The sequence below is a fragment of the Thalassophryne amazonica genome, chromosome 11 (assembly GCF_902500255.1).
Source record: "Thalassophryne amazonica chromosome 11, fThaAma1.1, whole genome shotgun sequence".
NCBI lineage: Eukaryota > Metazoa > Chordata > Actinopteri > Batrachoidiformes > Batrachoididae > Thalassophryne > Thalassophryne amazonica.
Window position 1 is genome coordinate 84841629 of NC_047113.1, and position 14398 is coordinate 84856026.

The 14398-nt window shown below is 46.7% G+C and overlaps 2 protein-coding genes across 3 annotated transcripts in view; one reads left to right on the forward strand and one right to left on the reverse strand.

Annotated features, from left to right (window-relative positions):
- Positions 1–248: 248 nt before the first annotated feature.
- atox1 (antioxidant 1 copper chaperone) lies at positions 249–7266 on the reverse strand. Of its 2 annotated transcripts, none has more exons than XR_004563836.1 (4): positions 7249–7266; positions 4684–4762; positions 2160–2304; positions 249–764 (listed from the first exon to the last, which is right to left on the reverse strand). XR_004563836.1 is itself a non-coding variant. In XM_034182313.1 (4 exons), the coding sequence occupies exons 1-3, from the start codon at positions 5862–5864 to the stop codon at positions 2180–2182; spliced, it is 210 nt and encodes a 69-aa protein (XP_034038204.1). In that variant the 5' UTR covers positions 5865–5954; the 3' UTR covers positions 249–764; positions 2160–2179. The 2 variants fall into 2 exon arrangements, 1 of the variants encoding a protein (XP_034038204.1); XM_034182313.1 differs by lacking the exon at positions 7249–7266 and adding an exon at positions 5859–5954.
- A 31-nt stretch (positions 7267–7297) lies between these two features.
- slc36a1 (solute carrier family 36 member 1) overlaps positions 7298–14398 on the forward strand; it is a 122354-nt gene continuing 115253 nt past the window's right edge. The window contains exon 1 of the mRNA XM_034182312.1: positions 7298–7441. The gene's annotated coding sequence lies outside the window, so the exon portion shown is untranslated. The remainder of the gene's footprint in view (positions 7442–14398) is intronic.

Consider the following 14398-nt stretch of genomic DNA (forward strand, 5'->3'; position numbering starts at 1 on the left):
ACCCTTTGGCTGCTCCCTAGTTTTCACTCGGGGTCACAAAAGCAGATCCAAGGTAGGTCTGCATGTTGATTTCTGGCCCAAGTTTTATGCCGGATGCCCTTCCTGATGCAACTCCACATTACATGGAGAAACTTCTGTGTGCATTAACATAGATATAAAATGCTAGCAATCAGCCACCCCCCCCCCCAAAAAAAAAACAAAAACCACAATCAAAATGTTTATCATTAAGAGCACACAACAAATTTGTTAGTAAATGTGCATAAACATGATTTTATTTAGGTGATTTAAACAGCACTAAGAGAAAAGCAATTTTAAAAATATTCTAACTCTATAAATGCCTTCATGTATTCTGATGTCACGTCCAACAGAAGCAATAATGTTGAGTTAGTGTTGGGACAAAGGCGTCTGATTACTTTGGGCGTCACAGTTTAAAGGAGTGTGAGTCGTGTCAAAGGCAAGAGTGACTTTTAGAAACACAGCTCGTAGCTACAGCTTATGTTTGCGCACACAGTGTGCCAACAGAGGACTGTCCGGGTTTGTCCGCCTTTCGTACATAATGCTTCATTAAAATAAAATGATCCAAAACATCCTCTACCCTCTGGGTTTGTTGTTGTTGGGACGTATCGGACACATTCTTGATTAATAAACAGCTGTATGAACGCCAACATAGAAAGTAGACCTGCATGTGCGTGTTAGCTTGGCGTCAGAGTCCAGCAGATTCTAATGGACAGGCACAGAAGTTAAATTCCAGCAGCAAATTACTCCTAAAGGGAAAAAATAAAAACAAAACAGAAAATTAGGCACAAACTCAACCAGCCAGCATTGTTACATTTGCAAAAACCTGCACACACACATAACTTCCACATACAAATATACAATACTGTAAGATTTCAATACATTTTCTGTATTCCTGCTCAGAAGAATCCAAATATTACTGTTGTCTGTTCATGTAAACAATGAACTAGCTTGCTTGACAAACTTTACTTTCTTACATTCAGAGTGTCTGAATTAGATTCTGTCAAGTGTTTAAGGATGAATGCTAACATCGATCCATCCATTTTCTTCCGCTTTATCCGGATTCGGGTCGCGGGGGCAGCAGCTCAAGCAAAGCCGCCCAGACCTCCCGATCCACACACACCTCCCCCAGCTCCTCCGGGGGAACCCCAAGGCGTTCCCAAGCCAGCCAAGAGATGTAGTCCCTCCAGCGTGTCCTGGGTCTTCCCCGGGTCCTCCTACCAATGGGACAGGCCCGGAACACCTCTCCAGCGAGGCGTCCAGTGGGCATCCGGAAAAGATGCCCGAGCCACCTCAACTGACTCCTTTCGACGTGGAGGAGCAGCGGCTTAACTCCAAGCTCCTCCCGAGTGACCGAGCTCCTCACCCTATCTCTAAGGGAGCACCCAGCCACCCTGTGGAGGAAACTCATCTCGGCCGCTTGTACTCGCGATCTCGTTCTTTCGGTCATGAGCGGTCATGAATGCTAACATTAGCTAGTTTCTAACTTTTGCCTTAAGATACAATTTAACTTAACTTTAGCTAGCTAAAGCAAATTTTTGCCTTACTTATCATTATATTAGGTAAGGAACCACCCCAGTCCAATGTCATTATATAACTTGCACTGTGAACAAGAGTCATCAGGACATGACACATCCCTCCAGTCCCCACAAATCAGTTAATACAAAGTGATGGGGATTACCCAAGTACACCCTTAAGCCAAATATGAATGAAATTGATCAATTGGTTCTTGAGATAGCATGCTAACAAGCGAAAATGGACGGATGGACATGCTGATCGCTATATCTCCCTTGTATGTCATACCGGGGGGAGCGATAATTAAAGGTCTAGTACCTTTTATTACTTGAAGTAAGAATTTGTGGCAATAAAACCACGTCATCAGCAGTTAATGTTGCTCAGAATAACAAGCAAGACTTTTTCCACATACCCGTAGCTCGACCAGCAGTCAGGTCACAAGCAATTCACATTTAAAGAATCAGATTTCTGTTTGATTTACATATTAGTTTTAACAGGCTGAAAATGTACCATAAATGATCAATAGAAAAAAAAGTACTAGTTTTCTATCTTGATTCCATGGTGATTAAAAAAATACAAGAAAAATTCAGGAGGTCATGCAGAGTATTTTGTGATCTCGGTGGATTCACCTGCTGTGCAGTCGCAGCCTTCACTTCGGGCCGTTGTACTTCACCTCCTTTCCACATTTCTTCAGCGTAGTCATGAGGAATTCCACATCTTTATCAGACTCTATCAAAACCAGCTTCTTAGGCAGGTCGATCTCAAACTTCACTTCTGAAACAAAAACAACAACAAAAATCCAACTTTAATTCCTGCACCAGCATCATAAGGATTCAGGGAAAACAGTGGTTTCAACATCAGCACTTCACTAAAGGAGGATCACAGAACTCTTCACCACAAGAACCTCCGGCCAAAGACGTTTGTTTTGTCTGGAGTCAGTGATTTTTCCGTTTTCCTCCTCTTTCTGTCTTTAACTGTGAGATAGACTGTTGGGCATTTGCAGAAATTTTTAGCTACTGCTAACTGGTAAAGAGGCAGAAATGCATGTGCCTGTCTGGAACAAGACTTGTTGGATTTCCTTCCGAGTTGGTGTGATGTTGCTGTCAAACCCTGCTATGGTGTGTGTTGTAATATTATCACTGACAGCAGGCACTCTGTCTACTGCTGTGGACATTTACTGCCCCCTGTTGGCTGAACAACAATAAAGGCATCAAGGAGCAGTTACAGGGTTATTTCAAAGTACCACAATTAATTTGGTGCAACTACCTTCTTAAACACACACACATACACATATATACATATACACATATATATATACACATATATATACGAGGGCTGTCCATAAAGTATAGGTCCTTTTTATTTTTTTAAAAACTATATGGATTTCATTCATATGTTTTTACGTCAGACATGCTTGAACCCTCGTGCGCATGCGTGAGTTTTTCCATGCCTGTCGGTGATGTCATTCGCCTGTGAGCACGCCTTGTGGAAGGAGTGGTCCCGCCCCCTCGTCGGATTTTCATTGTCTGGAAATGGCGTAATGAAAAGGACTTTTTTTCCATCAGAATTTTTTCAGAAGCTGTTAGAGACTGGCACCTGGAAACCATTCGAAAACTTTATCTGGCTTTTGGTGAAAATTTTACGGGCTTCACAGAGAATAAGGACTTTAACTACAGCTTTAAGGACCCCTTTAAGGACGGTTGGTGCGCCACGCTCCGAGCTGCGACGTCGCGGCACAAACCACTGGATCATTTCTAAGCTGATGGCTCTGTGGATACGAGACCGTCGTGTGCTCTTTCTCTGGTTATCACAAGAGCTGGACATCAGCCATTTTCCGGCAGATTTCACTTTTAACAACAGATTTTGTCATGGAAAGCCGTGCGGAGGCTTCGCGCGTCACGACCGATTCGCTGATGAAGCGAGACAAAGGAACACCTCCGTTTCGGAGTGTTAGAGGACAAGTTTGGACATGCCTATCTCGGCTTTCAGTGCTTACCAGTCGAGTGAGTATAAGAGAACTTGTGGAGAGCTGCACATGTCCCAACTTGTATATATATACACACACATATATATATATACACACACATATACACATATATATATATATATATATATATATATATCTCCATCCATCCATCCATCTTCTTCCGCTTTATCCGGAGTCAGGTCACGGGGGCAGTAGCTCAAGCAAAGCCGCCCAGACCTCCCGATCCACACACACCTCCCCCAGCTCCTCCGGGGGAACCCCAAGGCGTTCCCAAGCCAGCCGAGAGATGTAGTCCCTCCAGCGTGTCCTGGGTCTTCCCCGGGGCCTCCTCCCAGTGGGACGTGCCCTGAACACCTCTCCAGCGAGGCGTCCAGGGGGCATCCAGAAAAGATGCCCGAGCCAGCTCAACTGACTCCTTTCGACTTGGAGGAGCAGCGGCTCGACTCCGAGCTCCTCCCGAGTGACCGAGCTCCTCACCCTATCTCTAAGGGAGCGCCCAGCCACCCTGCGGAGGAAACTCATCTCGGCCGCTTGTACTCGCGATCTCGTTTTTTCGGTCATGAGCCAAATCTCATGACCATAGGTGAGGATCAGAACGTAAATCGATCGGTAAATCGAGAGCTTTGCCCCCCTACTCAGCTCTCTCTTCACGACGGTCCGATACAGCGACCGTATCACTGCAGATGCTGCACCGACCTGTCTATCGATCTCACGCTCCATCTGTCCCTCACTCGTGAACAAGACCCCGAGATGCTTAAACTCCTCCACTTGAGGCAAGGACACTCCACCGACCTGATATATATATATATATATATATATATTTTTTTTTTTTTTTACTAAAGTCATATTGGAAGGACAAAAATTTCCATGGTTAAGCGCTGGGCTTGAGACCAGAGGATCCTTGGTTCAATCCCCAGCCTGACTGGAAAAATCACCAAGGGCCCTTGGCCTTGGGCAAGGTCCTTAATCCCCAAGTTAGAGAGCGCCTTGCATGGCAGCAGCCTGACATCGGTGTGTGAGTGTGTTTGTGTTATTTTGTGATTATTTAGAATTGCTGAAATATACACTTGTTTTTGGAAGTATTATCTCTTTTTTCTTAAAATGAGAAAAAAACTACTTTACATATTTCCATAAAATGACACAAAAAGAGCATGTGTCATCCTCACCTTCGCCAAGCTTGCTCAGGACTCTGTTGACAGCTCCTGAGCATCCTTCACAAATCATTTCCACTGCAAACTCGTGTTTCTGACACAAACACATCAAAACATTATAAATCGTAGTTAGCAAATCTTTCATGTTGATGATTGACGGTACTTAACTAAGTAACAAAACAGTTGGATACATTTCTGTGGAAAAAACAGATGAGCATGATGAGAATACAGGATAAACTACACATTAAGTGTACAAGGGTTTGGTATTAACACACTCCCTAATAGAAAGGGACAAGATGAAAACTTGTTTGGACAACAGCAGTATCTTAATATGTTGTCAAAATCAGACAAAAACCCTAATTTGATGTTTAACGTGGACATATTTATTTTTATTATAACAATAGGTTCTTGATATTGAGCAATATCGCTACCTGCTAGACACTTATCATTAATACATGCACAACAGAATTTTGCCAAGAGCTCTAGTGTACCTGTGTGTTTAGTACAGTAAATGTACTATTACGTAATTACACACTGATCTATATTCTTTCAGTTTACTTGTGGAGTGAATAAATATAAATGAACATACTTTAATTTTAACAAAGTAGTGGTTAAAGTGTAAAGTGATGGTCGATACAACAGTCAAAATTTGTATTTGTATTATTTGTGTTCATATTTGTGTTGCATATGTGTGTTATATTTTCTCATTTTTTAATCATTGTACTCAGTGTTTTTCCATTTCTATTTTGTGCCTTTTTGCGGAATGTTAATAATTCTTTGTTTTTTCCTGAGGACCACATTGGAAATACTTTTTATGCATTACTGTTCTATCCCCGGCAATTTCATATGCAGTATCGTTTTTACGTACATGTATTTTATAGACAAAAAAATAAAAATAAAAACAATGCAGTGTCAGCATTTTTTACATAATCAAGAATTTGAAGGGCAATTATCCAATTTAGGTATTTTCATCTGGAACAAACATCACTAGCACCGTAAATTGCATTCTGTTTCTCAGGTCACAAAACAAAAATCTAGATCAGAAAACGAAAATATATTTTGCTTTAACGTCGCATGACGTCACGTAAACAGACGCTACAGCAAACTTATGATGCAGCTAAAGAATACAGAGCTAAACGCTGTGCCACAAACGTAAACGTTACAACAAAGAAAACGGATTAACAACTCACGGTCATGTTGTTAGCGCTGCTGTGGCCTTTTACGAGCCTTTTTATTAATCACCAGCTCTGAAAGCTTCCGAACCTTCTTCCTCCTCCTCCTCCTCCTCCTCCTTCTTCTTCTACCTAGTTTTTTGACGGTTTGCAAACCGACACTGTGCATTAGCGCCACCAACTGTTAGGGTGAGGAAATATTCCGTGTTCCCTTTGAATATTCAATGACATTCCTCCAAACTGGTGGTGTGGTGTAGAAAAAGAAAGTAATCCCTCGAATGTTAAACTGTTCTGACCTAGTACTCTGACATTATTGGCAGTCCAATAACACGAGCTCCACCGTCTCCCTTCTGCTGCATCAATTTCATGTTTTCCAGTTATGTTGAGAGGATGATTTAAACCTGTATGACCTATTCTCCTAACATTTGGTTTAGGCTTCCAAACTAGAGGTGGGTGGATCGATCCTAATATTGATAATATCGATACCAACGCTGGTATTGATATTGAAGATCTTCGTGGAAAAAGATCGATACTCAAGCTTTTTTACTCTGCCGCACGCACTGACTGCTGCGCACGCAGATTCATCAAAGTCTGTCTGTAAGAGCAGCGCTGCACTGTGTCACACAACACGGAGCAGCGCACCCTTGTATTGTGGTTTGTCAGCCCTCTACCTCAGGAGATTTTGTTTTAAGTTGTGTTGAGTGATATTTTTTTTAAAGAAAAATGTTGCTTGTGATAATAAAGTATTCTGTTGTCACATACAATGCTTAGCAAAATTTTATCCTAGGTCTTTTGGATCCTTTGGGTCTATGAAGCTTAAATATGAAAAAGTATCAGTATCAGTATTGATATCGGCGATACTGGGCCTGTATTTACTTGGTATCGGATCAATACCAAAATTCCCGGTATCGCCCACCTCTATTCCAAACCGACTCTTCTTCTGGGTTTTGATATTGACGGACAGCAGAACAATATTTTGGTCCATTATTACCGCCTCCTGTCACAGTGTCTGGGAGAAAATAATAACTGAAACCATTTTTAATTAATTACAATGTCCATGTGTACTCCACTGGAATTTGCTGAAACAATTGTTCTAATACTCGTCACGAACCACACACATATATACCGTAATTACAGTGTACTCCACAACAGTAGAGTTGAAAACAATCAAGAGGCTTATTAAGTGTAGAATGTTATCATTACATTAAGGGATTTAATAGAAATATCGCAACTAGTCTGGAATTAAACTGCTGCCATCAAAGCAGTAATCGTTCTTACAACGAAACCTATGTCCTATAACTCATAAAACACCAAAATAAAACAAAATTCTTAATCCATAAAAACAATTCAAACTCAGCGTCAAAGACAAACAACACACACAAAAAATTAAAAGCTGTAAAGATTTTACCTGCCTGGTGACCTGGTTTCCATGGCAACAGGCCGAGGAACAGCGATGGCCTCGGGTCACGTGACCACGCCCTCGGCTGACCGAGCGAGTCCGATCGTCGCCACTGGCTCGTCGAGTTGTTGTTTATCCTCCTGGTCCAATGTGATTGAATTAAACGTTCGTGTGTAGCGGGAGAGGACACGGTGTCTCAGAGGTAGGCAGATGTTGAGACACTTTGCTCGTTTATACGCCTTTAAAATGACACACACAGCGTTAGCCGCGGTTAGCTCGTTTTCAGCTCACACACAGGTTAGCTGAGCTCGGTGTCCTCATCGAGCTCTGAACCAACATATAAATACTGTCCTGTGCTGTCTCACTTTTTTTTTAATCTGTTTCAGTTCCTGTCGTAATGACTGTCTGTGGTTACTGGTGATTAAAACCCGTTTCGGCTATTACCCGGAAGTGTTGTGATTCGGTTTTCTTGGTCTTTCGTTCGGTTCTTGAACCATTCTGTAAGTCTGATGCGTGGAAACGGAAGACGTCTTAACACATCCCCATTATATTTTAAAAGTATTTTCATTAGGGGCTGACCAGAAGATTTTTTTTTTTTTTGGGGGGGGGGGGCAGTAAACTTTTAAATTTCTCTGATGTTTGAGGAAAAAAAGCCCATGAAAGTTCCGCATCAGACTTACAGAGTGGTTAATTAGGGCCGGTTGGTCTTTTGTCGCTCTGATGTTTGTTCTGCTGGTAATCGTAATGGTTTGCACGTTGGACTGGGACACCAACGATCTGGGTTCGCTTCCCGATTGCAGCCACGCTCCCAACTGGCACTTTCAACAACAGTGCTGGGGAGGTGTGAGAGACACGTGCAGTGGGCCCTTCTGTAAACAAGCTTCGTGCTTTCGTTGGTTACCCACGTTAAATATGAACCTCTTCTTCGTCCCTGTCAGCATGTCTCCCGGATATCAAGATTAGCCAGTCTGGATTGTTAAAGGCTTAGACAAGACAGCTGGCACCCAGGTCATGAACATCAAATACTTGCCCAAAATACTTGACAGTGTAAGTTAAGATGTTTGCAGATGATACTGAGCTGTACAAAGCTGTGTCATCCAACAAGGAAGTCCATTTTGCAACCTAATAGATCGTATGCATGCAGGGTCCCAGACGTGGCAGTTGACATTTAATGCCAGCAAATGTGAACTTAGGCACCCATGCATGACTATTAACGCATTAAATATAACAGTTAGAGAAAAAGATCTGGGAGCTTTTGCTGCATGGGTGTCTAACAAAGTCAATTCAATAAATTTCATGAGCATCCAGTGGTTTTGCATTTCCATCTATACACTGTAATTTTCCCACAATACACCATGACTTTTGCTGCAGTAATCAACGCACACCAATTCCGTGTAAAGATGAAAGCAATGGTGAGCACAGAAGGTGCCTGTTGTTTGATTCACACAAATTTACAGGAACGATTATCGGCCAGGCCGATAATCGGTCAGTCACTAATACAGATTGTTTTTGTGATGCTCCATTATGCAGAAACTCACTTGGAAAGGATGAGGTGCTTGGGTTCAAGAGATCATACTATGTATAATTTCCCAGACAAAGAAACAACAAGATTACAACATACAAACTGGAAATTGTGTGTAGCACGTGGTGTACTGCTGAGCAAAGTTACCTCACAGCAAGAAGGTCTTGAGTTCGCTTCCAGCCTGGTCCTTTCTATGTGGAGTTTGTATATTCTCCTCGCATTTGTGTGGGTTCCCTCCAGGTATGCCGACCTCCTCCCACTTCCAAAGACATACAGGTTAGGTGAACTGGAGACATTAATTGAACATAGGTGTGCGTGACAGCATGATTGTATTTGTCTGTATGTGGCCCTGATATAGACTGGCATCCTGTCCATGGTGTACCCCGCCTTTTGCGCTATGACTGCTGTGATGAGGAGGTGCTGTGATTTTGTGGACCCCAACTTGCACAAGTTAATGAGGTTCACCTGTATTTAGAATCATTTATAAGGAACTTACTTTTTTAAACTGTAAAACATCGAGCCTCAATTACTTTTCTTTGTCATAATGATTTGAAAAAAAGTTAGACATTAGGAATCATTGTCATGTATATCATTTTTATGTATATGATCTCCCCCATTACTGGGCTCGACAATAGCACTGGTCCGATGGCCCGGCGGCCTTTTTTACACGTTCTGGGCCACCACTGGCCAGTGAAGTTCATATTTCACTGGTCCGTCCTGGCCAGTAAGAATTAAAATCACTTTGGGCAAATTTATTAGTCTTACCGTGAAGAAATCTGTCAAAATACATGTAGAAATTGAACATTTTTGCTACATCATCCGCCATGTTTGTTGTGGTAGCTACGGCGCATGCGTGGGGCCTCTTTCCGCGCCACTTCGGCAATGTTCCGAACATTGCCGAAGTGCAGACGAACTTCGTCTGCAGGAGCATCTTCTGATGTGGCGCGAATTTCGCGTCAACATTGACGCATCATTTTCGCTTACGCAAGATCGATCGCAGTGAATATTATGACTTTCTGATGAAGAGCTGGCTCTAGAGCTGCAAGAATTAGAAAATAAAATGGAGGAAGAACTCTTGTCTTTAAGGTCGAAGGACATGTTCCTCAGCCAGGATGAGGTTGATGAAGAGTGTATGGATGAGTGTTTGGGGCATGAGAGGGTGGAAGGATGTGTCAGGCATGAGGAGGACATGTGCACCAAATTATAAATAATCAAATCTCAAGAAACTGACTCAAGAGACTGTCATGGTTACTTGAAATAATTTGTCACAGAAATAAATTTTTACTGGTGAAATTTACTGGGTCAACGCAAGTTGCCAGTTAGAGTATTGTATATTTACTGGGTCAATGCGGCGGCTGTCGGTTCGGCGCGGGCGTGAAAGTATGGGCCAGTGATATTTTCATCCGGGCCAGTAACTTTCAAATTCTACTGGCACTGTGGGCCAGTGCATAAATTGCCTTATTGTCAAGCCCTGCATTATTCATAATTGTAAGAAGTGGCCGTAGAAAATCAATGTGTTGTGAAAGTGTAGTGACACGGACCCACAACAGGGGGCGTAAATGAACGGACAATGAAAGAGTCAAATATGAACACTTTATTGTTGTGAATGAGTACAACACAGAGGAATGTGAAATTTTACAGACAGTCAATCACAAGGGTGACGTGTGGGCAGGCTCGAGGATAGAAGACGTCTGTCCTGAGATGAACCGGAACCACACGATTTCCTCCGCCACGAACCCGGAGAATACTGAAGCCGCCAAGTCCCGAGTCCCCAGGTGGCCACCATCTTCGAAGGTCAGATCTGGTACTGCTGGCAGGGAGCAGAGACAATAAGATATGGGTGTGTGCACACCCAGTAGCAACTACGGTGGGAATTCCACCTCCACCTCTAACACACACTCGTGCAGCTCCTGTCTACCCACTTATCTGGTAGAGGTGTGAAGCGAAGCCGTCGCTGGTCACACCGAACGCCGGTCTCACAGACAAGGAACACCACAGGAAAACAGCTGCAAAAAAGAGTTCAGACTGACACACAGTTTACTTTTAAGGCTGAGAATACTATCTGAACGGTTCGACGATATCTCGGCAATGAGGTGGAGATGACGTCCGGGTTTTATGGAGTGAGATGATGAAGCATGAATGAGTGACAGCTGTCAGGAGATAATGAGTGACAGCTGTCACCCCCGGCTGTGTCCGTGGCGGCAGCGCCCTCTGGTGGTGGGCCAGCAGTACCTCCTCTTCTGGCGGCCCACACAACAGTACCCCCCCCCCCAACGGGCGCCTCCTGGCGCCCGACCAGGCTTATCGGGGTGTCGACGGTAGAAATCGGCCAGGAGGGCTGGATCCAGGATGAAGCACCTCTTCACCCAGGAGCGTTCTTTGGGTCCATACCCCTCCCAGTCCACCAGATATTGGAACCCCCGGCCCATTCGGCGGACGTCCAGGAGCCGGCGCACTGTCCAGGCCGGCTCCCCGTCAATGATCCGGGCAGGGGGCGACGCCGGACCGGGAGCACAGAGGGGTGAGGTGTGGTGTGGTTTGATCTTGGAGATGTGAGACACCGGGTGGATCCGCAGTGAAGCTGGGAGCTGGAGCTTCACTGCGGCAGGGCTGAGGACCTTGAGGATTCGGAAGGGTCCGATGAACCTGTTCATCGGTTTCGGTGACTGCACCTGAAGCGGGATGTCCTTTGTCGATAGCCACACCTCCTGCCCGGGCTGGTATGCAGGGGCCGGGGACCGCCGGCGGTCTGCATGGGTCTTGGCCCTCGTCCGGGCCTTCAACAAGGCAGAACGGGCGGTGCGCCACACCCGACGGCACCTCCGAAGGTGGGCCCGGACCGAGGGCACACCGACCTCTCCCTCAACCACAGGAAATAATGGTGGCTGGTACCCCAAACACACCTCAAATGGGGAGAGGCCGGTGGCAGAAGACACCTGGCTGTTATGTGCATACTCGATCCAGGCCAGGTGGTTGCTCCAGGCCGTCGGGTGCGCGGATGTCACACAGCGGAGGGTCTGTTCCTACTCCTGGTTGGCCCATTCTGCCTGTCCGTTCGTCTGTGGATGGTACCCGGACGAGAGGCTCACGGTGGCCTCCAGTTCCCTGCAGAAACTCCTCCAGACTTGAGAGGAAAACTGGGGACCACGATCCGAGACAACGTCAGTAGGGATCCCATGCAGACGAACGACGTGGTGGACCAGGAGGTCCACTGTCTCCTGGGCCGTAGGGAGCTTCGGGAGGGCCACGAAGTGGGCCACCTTGGAGAATCGGTCCACTATCATGAGGATGGTGGTGTTGCCCTGGGACGGTGGGAGGCCCGTGACAAAATCCAGGCTGATGTGGGACCAGGGGCGATGAGGCACAGGAAGCGGTTGGAGCAGTCCTTGGGACTTCCTGTGGTCAGCCTTGCCCCTGGCGCAGGTGGTGCAGGCCTCGATGTACTCCCGGACGTCGGCCTCCATAGACGCCCACCAGAAGCGCTGCTGGACAACTGCCACGGTCCTTCGTACCCCAGGATGACAGGAGAGCTTGGAACCGTGACAGAAGTCTAGGACCGCAGCCCTGGCCTCTGGTGGGACGTATAGTCTGTCTTTTGGCCCAGTTCCCGGGTCCGGGCTTCGTGCCAGGGCCTCCCGGACAATCTTCTCCACGTCCCAGGTGAGGGTGGCCACGATAGTGGACTCAGGAAGGATGGGCTCCGGTAGATCCGACAGCGCAGTTTTGACCTCCTCTTTGTGTACCTTGTTGGTTGGGGCCAATCTCTCACCGCCGCAACCTTGGCCAGATCAGGGGCGACGGAGTTAGAGGAGATGATAAACCCCAGGAAGGACAAAGAAGTGCGGTGAAACTCCCACTTCTCGCCCTTCACAAACAGTCGGTTCTCTAACAACCGCTGCAGGACCTGACGTACATGCTGGACATGAGTCTCAGGATCCGGAGAAAAGATGAGAATATCGTCCAGATATACGAAGACGAATCGGTGCAGGAAGTCCCGCAAGACGTCGTTAACCAAGGCTTGGAACGTCGCGGGGGCAGGAGATGATAAACCCCAGGAAGGACAAAGAAGTGCGGTGAAACTCCCACTTCTCGCCCTTCACAAACAGTCGGTTCTCTAACAACCGCTGCAGGACCTGACGTACATGCTGGACATGAGTCTCAGGATCCGGAGAAAAGATGAGAATATCGTCCAGATATACGAAGACGAATCGGTGCAGGAAGTCCCGCAAGACGTCATTAACCAAGGCTTGGAACGTCGCGGGGGCATTGGTGAGGCCGAACGGCATGACCAGGTACTCAAAGTGACCTAATGGGGTGTTAAATGCCGTCTTCCATTCGTCTCCCTTCCGGATCCGAACCAGGTGATACGCATTCCTAAGAACCAGCTTAGTAAAGATTTTGGCTCCATGCAGGGGGGTGAACACGGAATCTAACAACTGCAACGGGTATCGGTTGCGAACCGTAATCTCATTCAGCCCCCTGTAATCAATGCATGGATGGAGTCCGCCATCTTCCTTGCCCACAAAAAAGAAACCTGCACCCATCGGGGAGGTGGAGTTCCGGATCAGCCCGGCAGCTAATGAGTCCCGGATGTAGGTCTCCATTGATTCGCGCTCAGGTCGTGAGAGGTTGTACAGCCTGCTGGACGGGAACTCAACGCCTGGAATCAGATCAATGGCACAATCGTACGGACGGTGCGGGGGAAGGGCGAGTGCCAGATCCTTGCTGAAGACATCAGCAAGATCGTGGTACTCAACCGGCACCGCCGTCAGATTGGAAGGGACTTTGACCTCCTCCTTAGCATCTAAACCGGGAGGAACCGAGGATCCTAAACACACCCGATGGCAGGTTTCGCTCCACTGAACCACCACCCCAGACGGCCAATCAATCCGGGGATTGTGCTTCAACATCCATGGGAAGCCCAAAATCACGCGGGAGGTAGAAGGAGTCACAAAAAACTTGATCTCCTCCCGATGATTTCCAGACACCACCAGAGTTACAGGTTGTGTCTTGTGCGTGATTAAAGGGAGAAGGGTGCCATCTAGTGCCCGCACCTGCAATGGCGAAGGAAGCGCCACCAGAGGGAGCCCTACCTCCCTTGCCCATCTGCTGTCCAGCAGATTCCCTTCTGACCCCGTGTCCACCAGTGCTGGGGCTTGAAGGGTTAAATCCCCGCTTAGGATTGTAACTGGGAGTCGTGTGGAAATATGTGTATGTCCCACGTGAATGTCTTGGCCCACCCTTAGCCCAGTTTCTAGGGGCGGGCGTTGGTGTTTAACCGCTTGGGGCAGTCTCTCTGCAGGTGCTCATTAGAACCGCAGACAAAACACTCCCCACGGGCCCGCCTCCGCTGTCTGATAGGTGGTCTAAATGTGGCCCTGCTCGTGTCCATAGCTTCGTCAGCAGGGGGAGCTGTTGCCACACGGAGCGTTGTGGCTGTGGAGCGTGGGGAGGGCGGAACCTTTTCGAACCCGGAAGGGAGAGGGACGGCGCGTGCCCGGCCACGTCCTTCGTCTCGCCCCCGACGGCGTTCCTCCAACCGATTGTCTAACCGTATAACGAGATCGATAAGTCCATCTAAATCCCGCGGTTCTTCCTTAGCTACCAGGTGCTCCTTCAGGACCGACGACAGTCCGT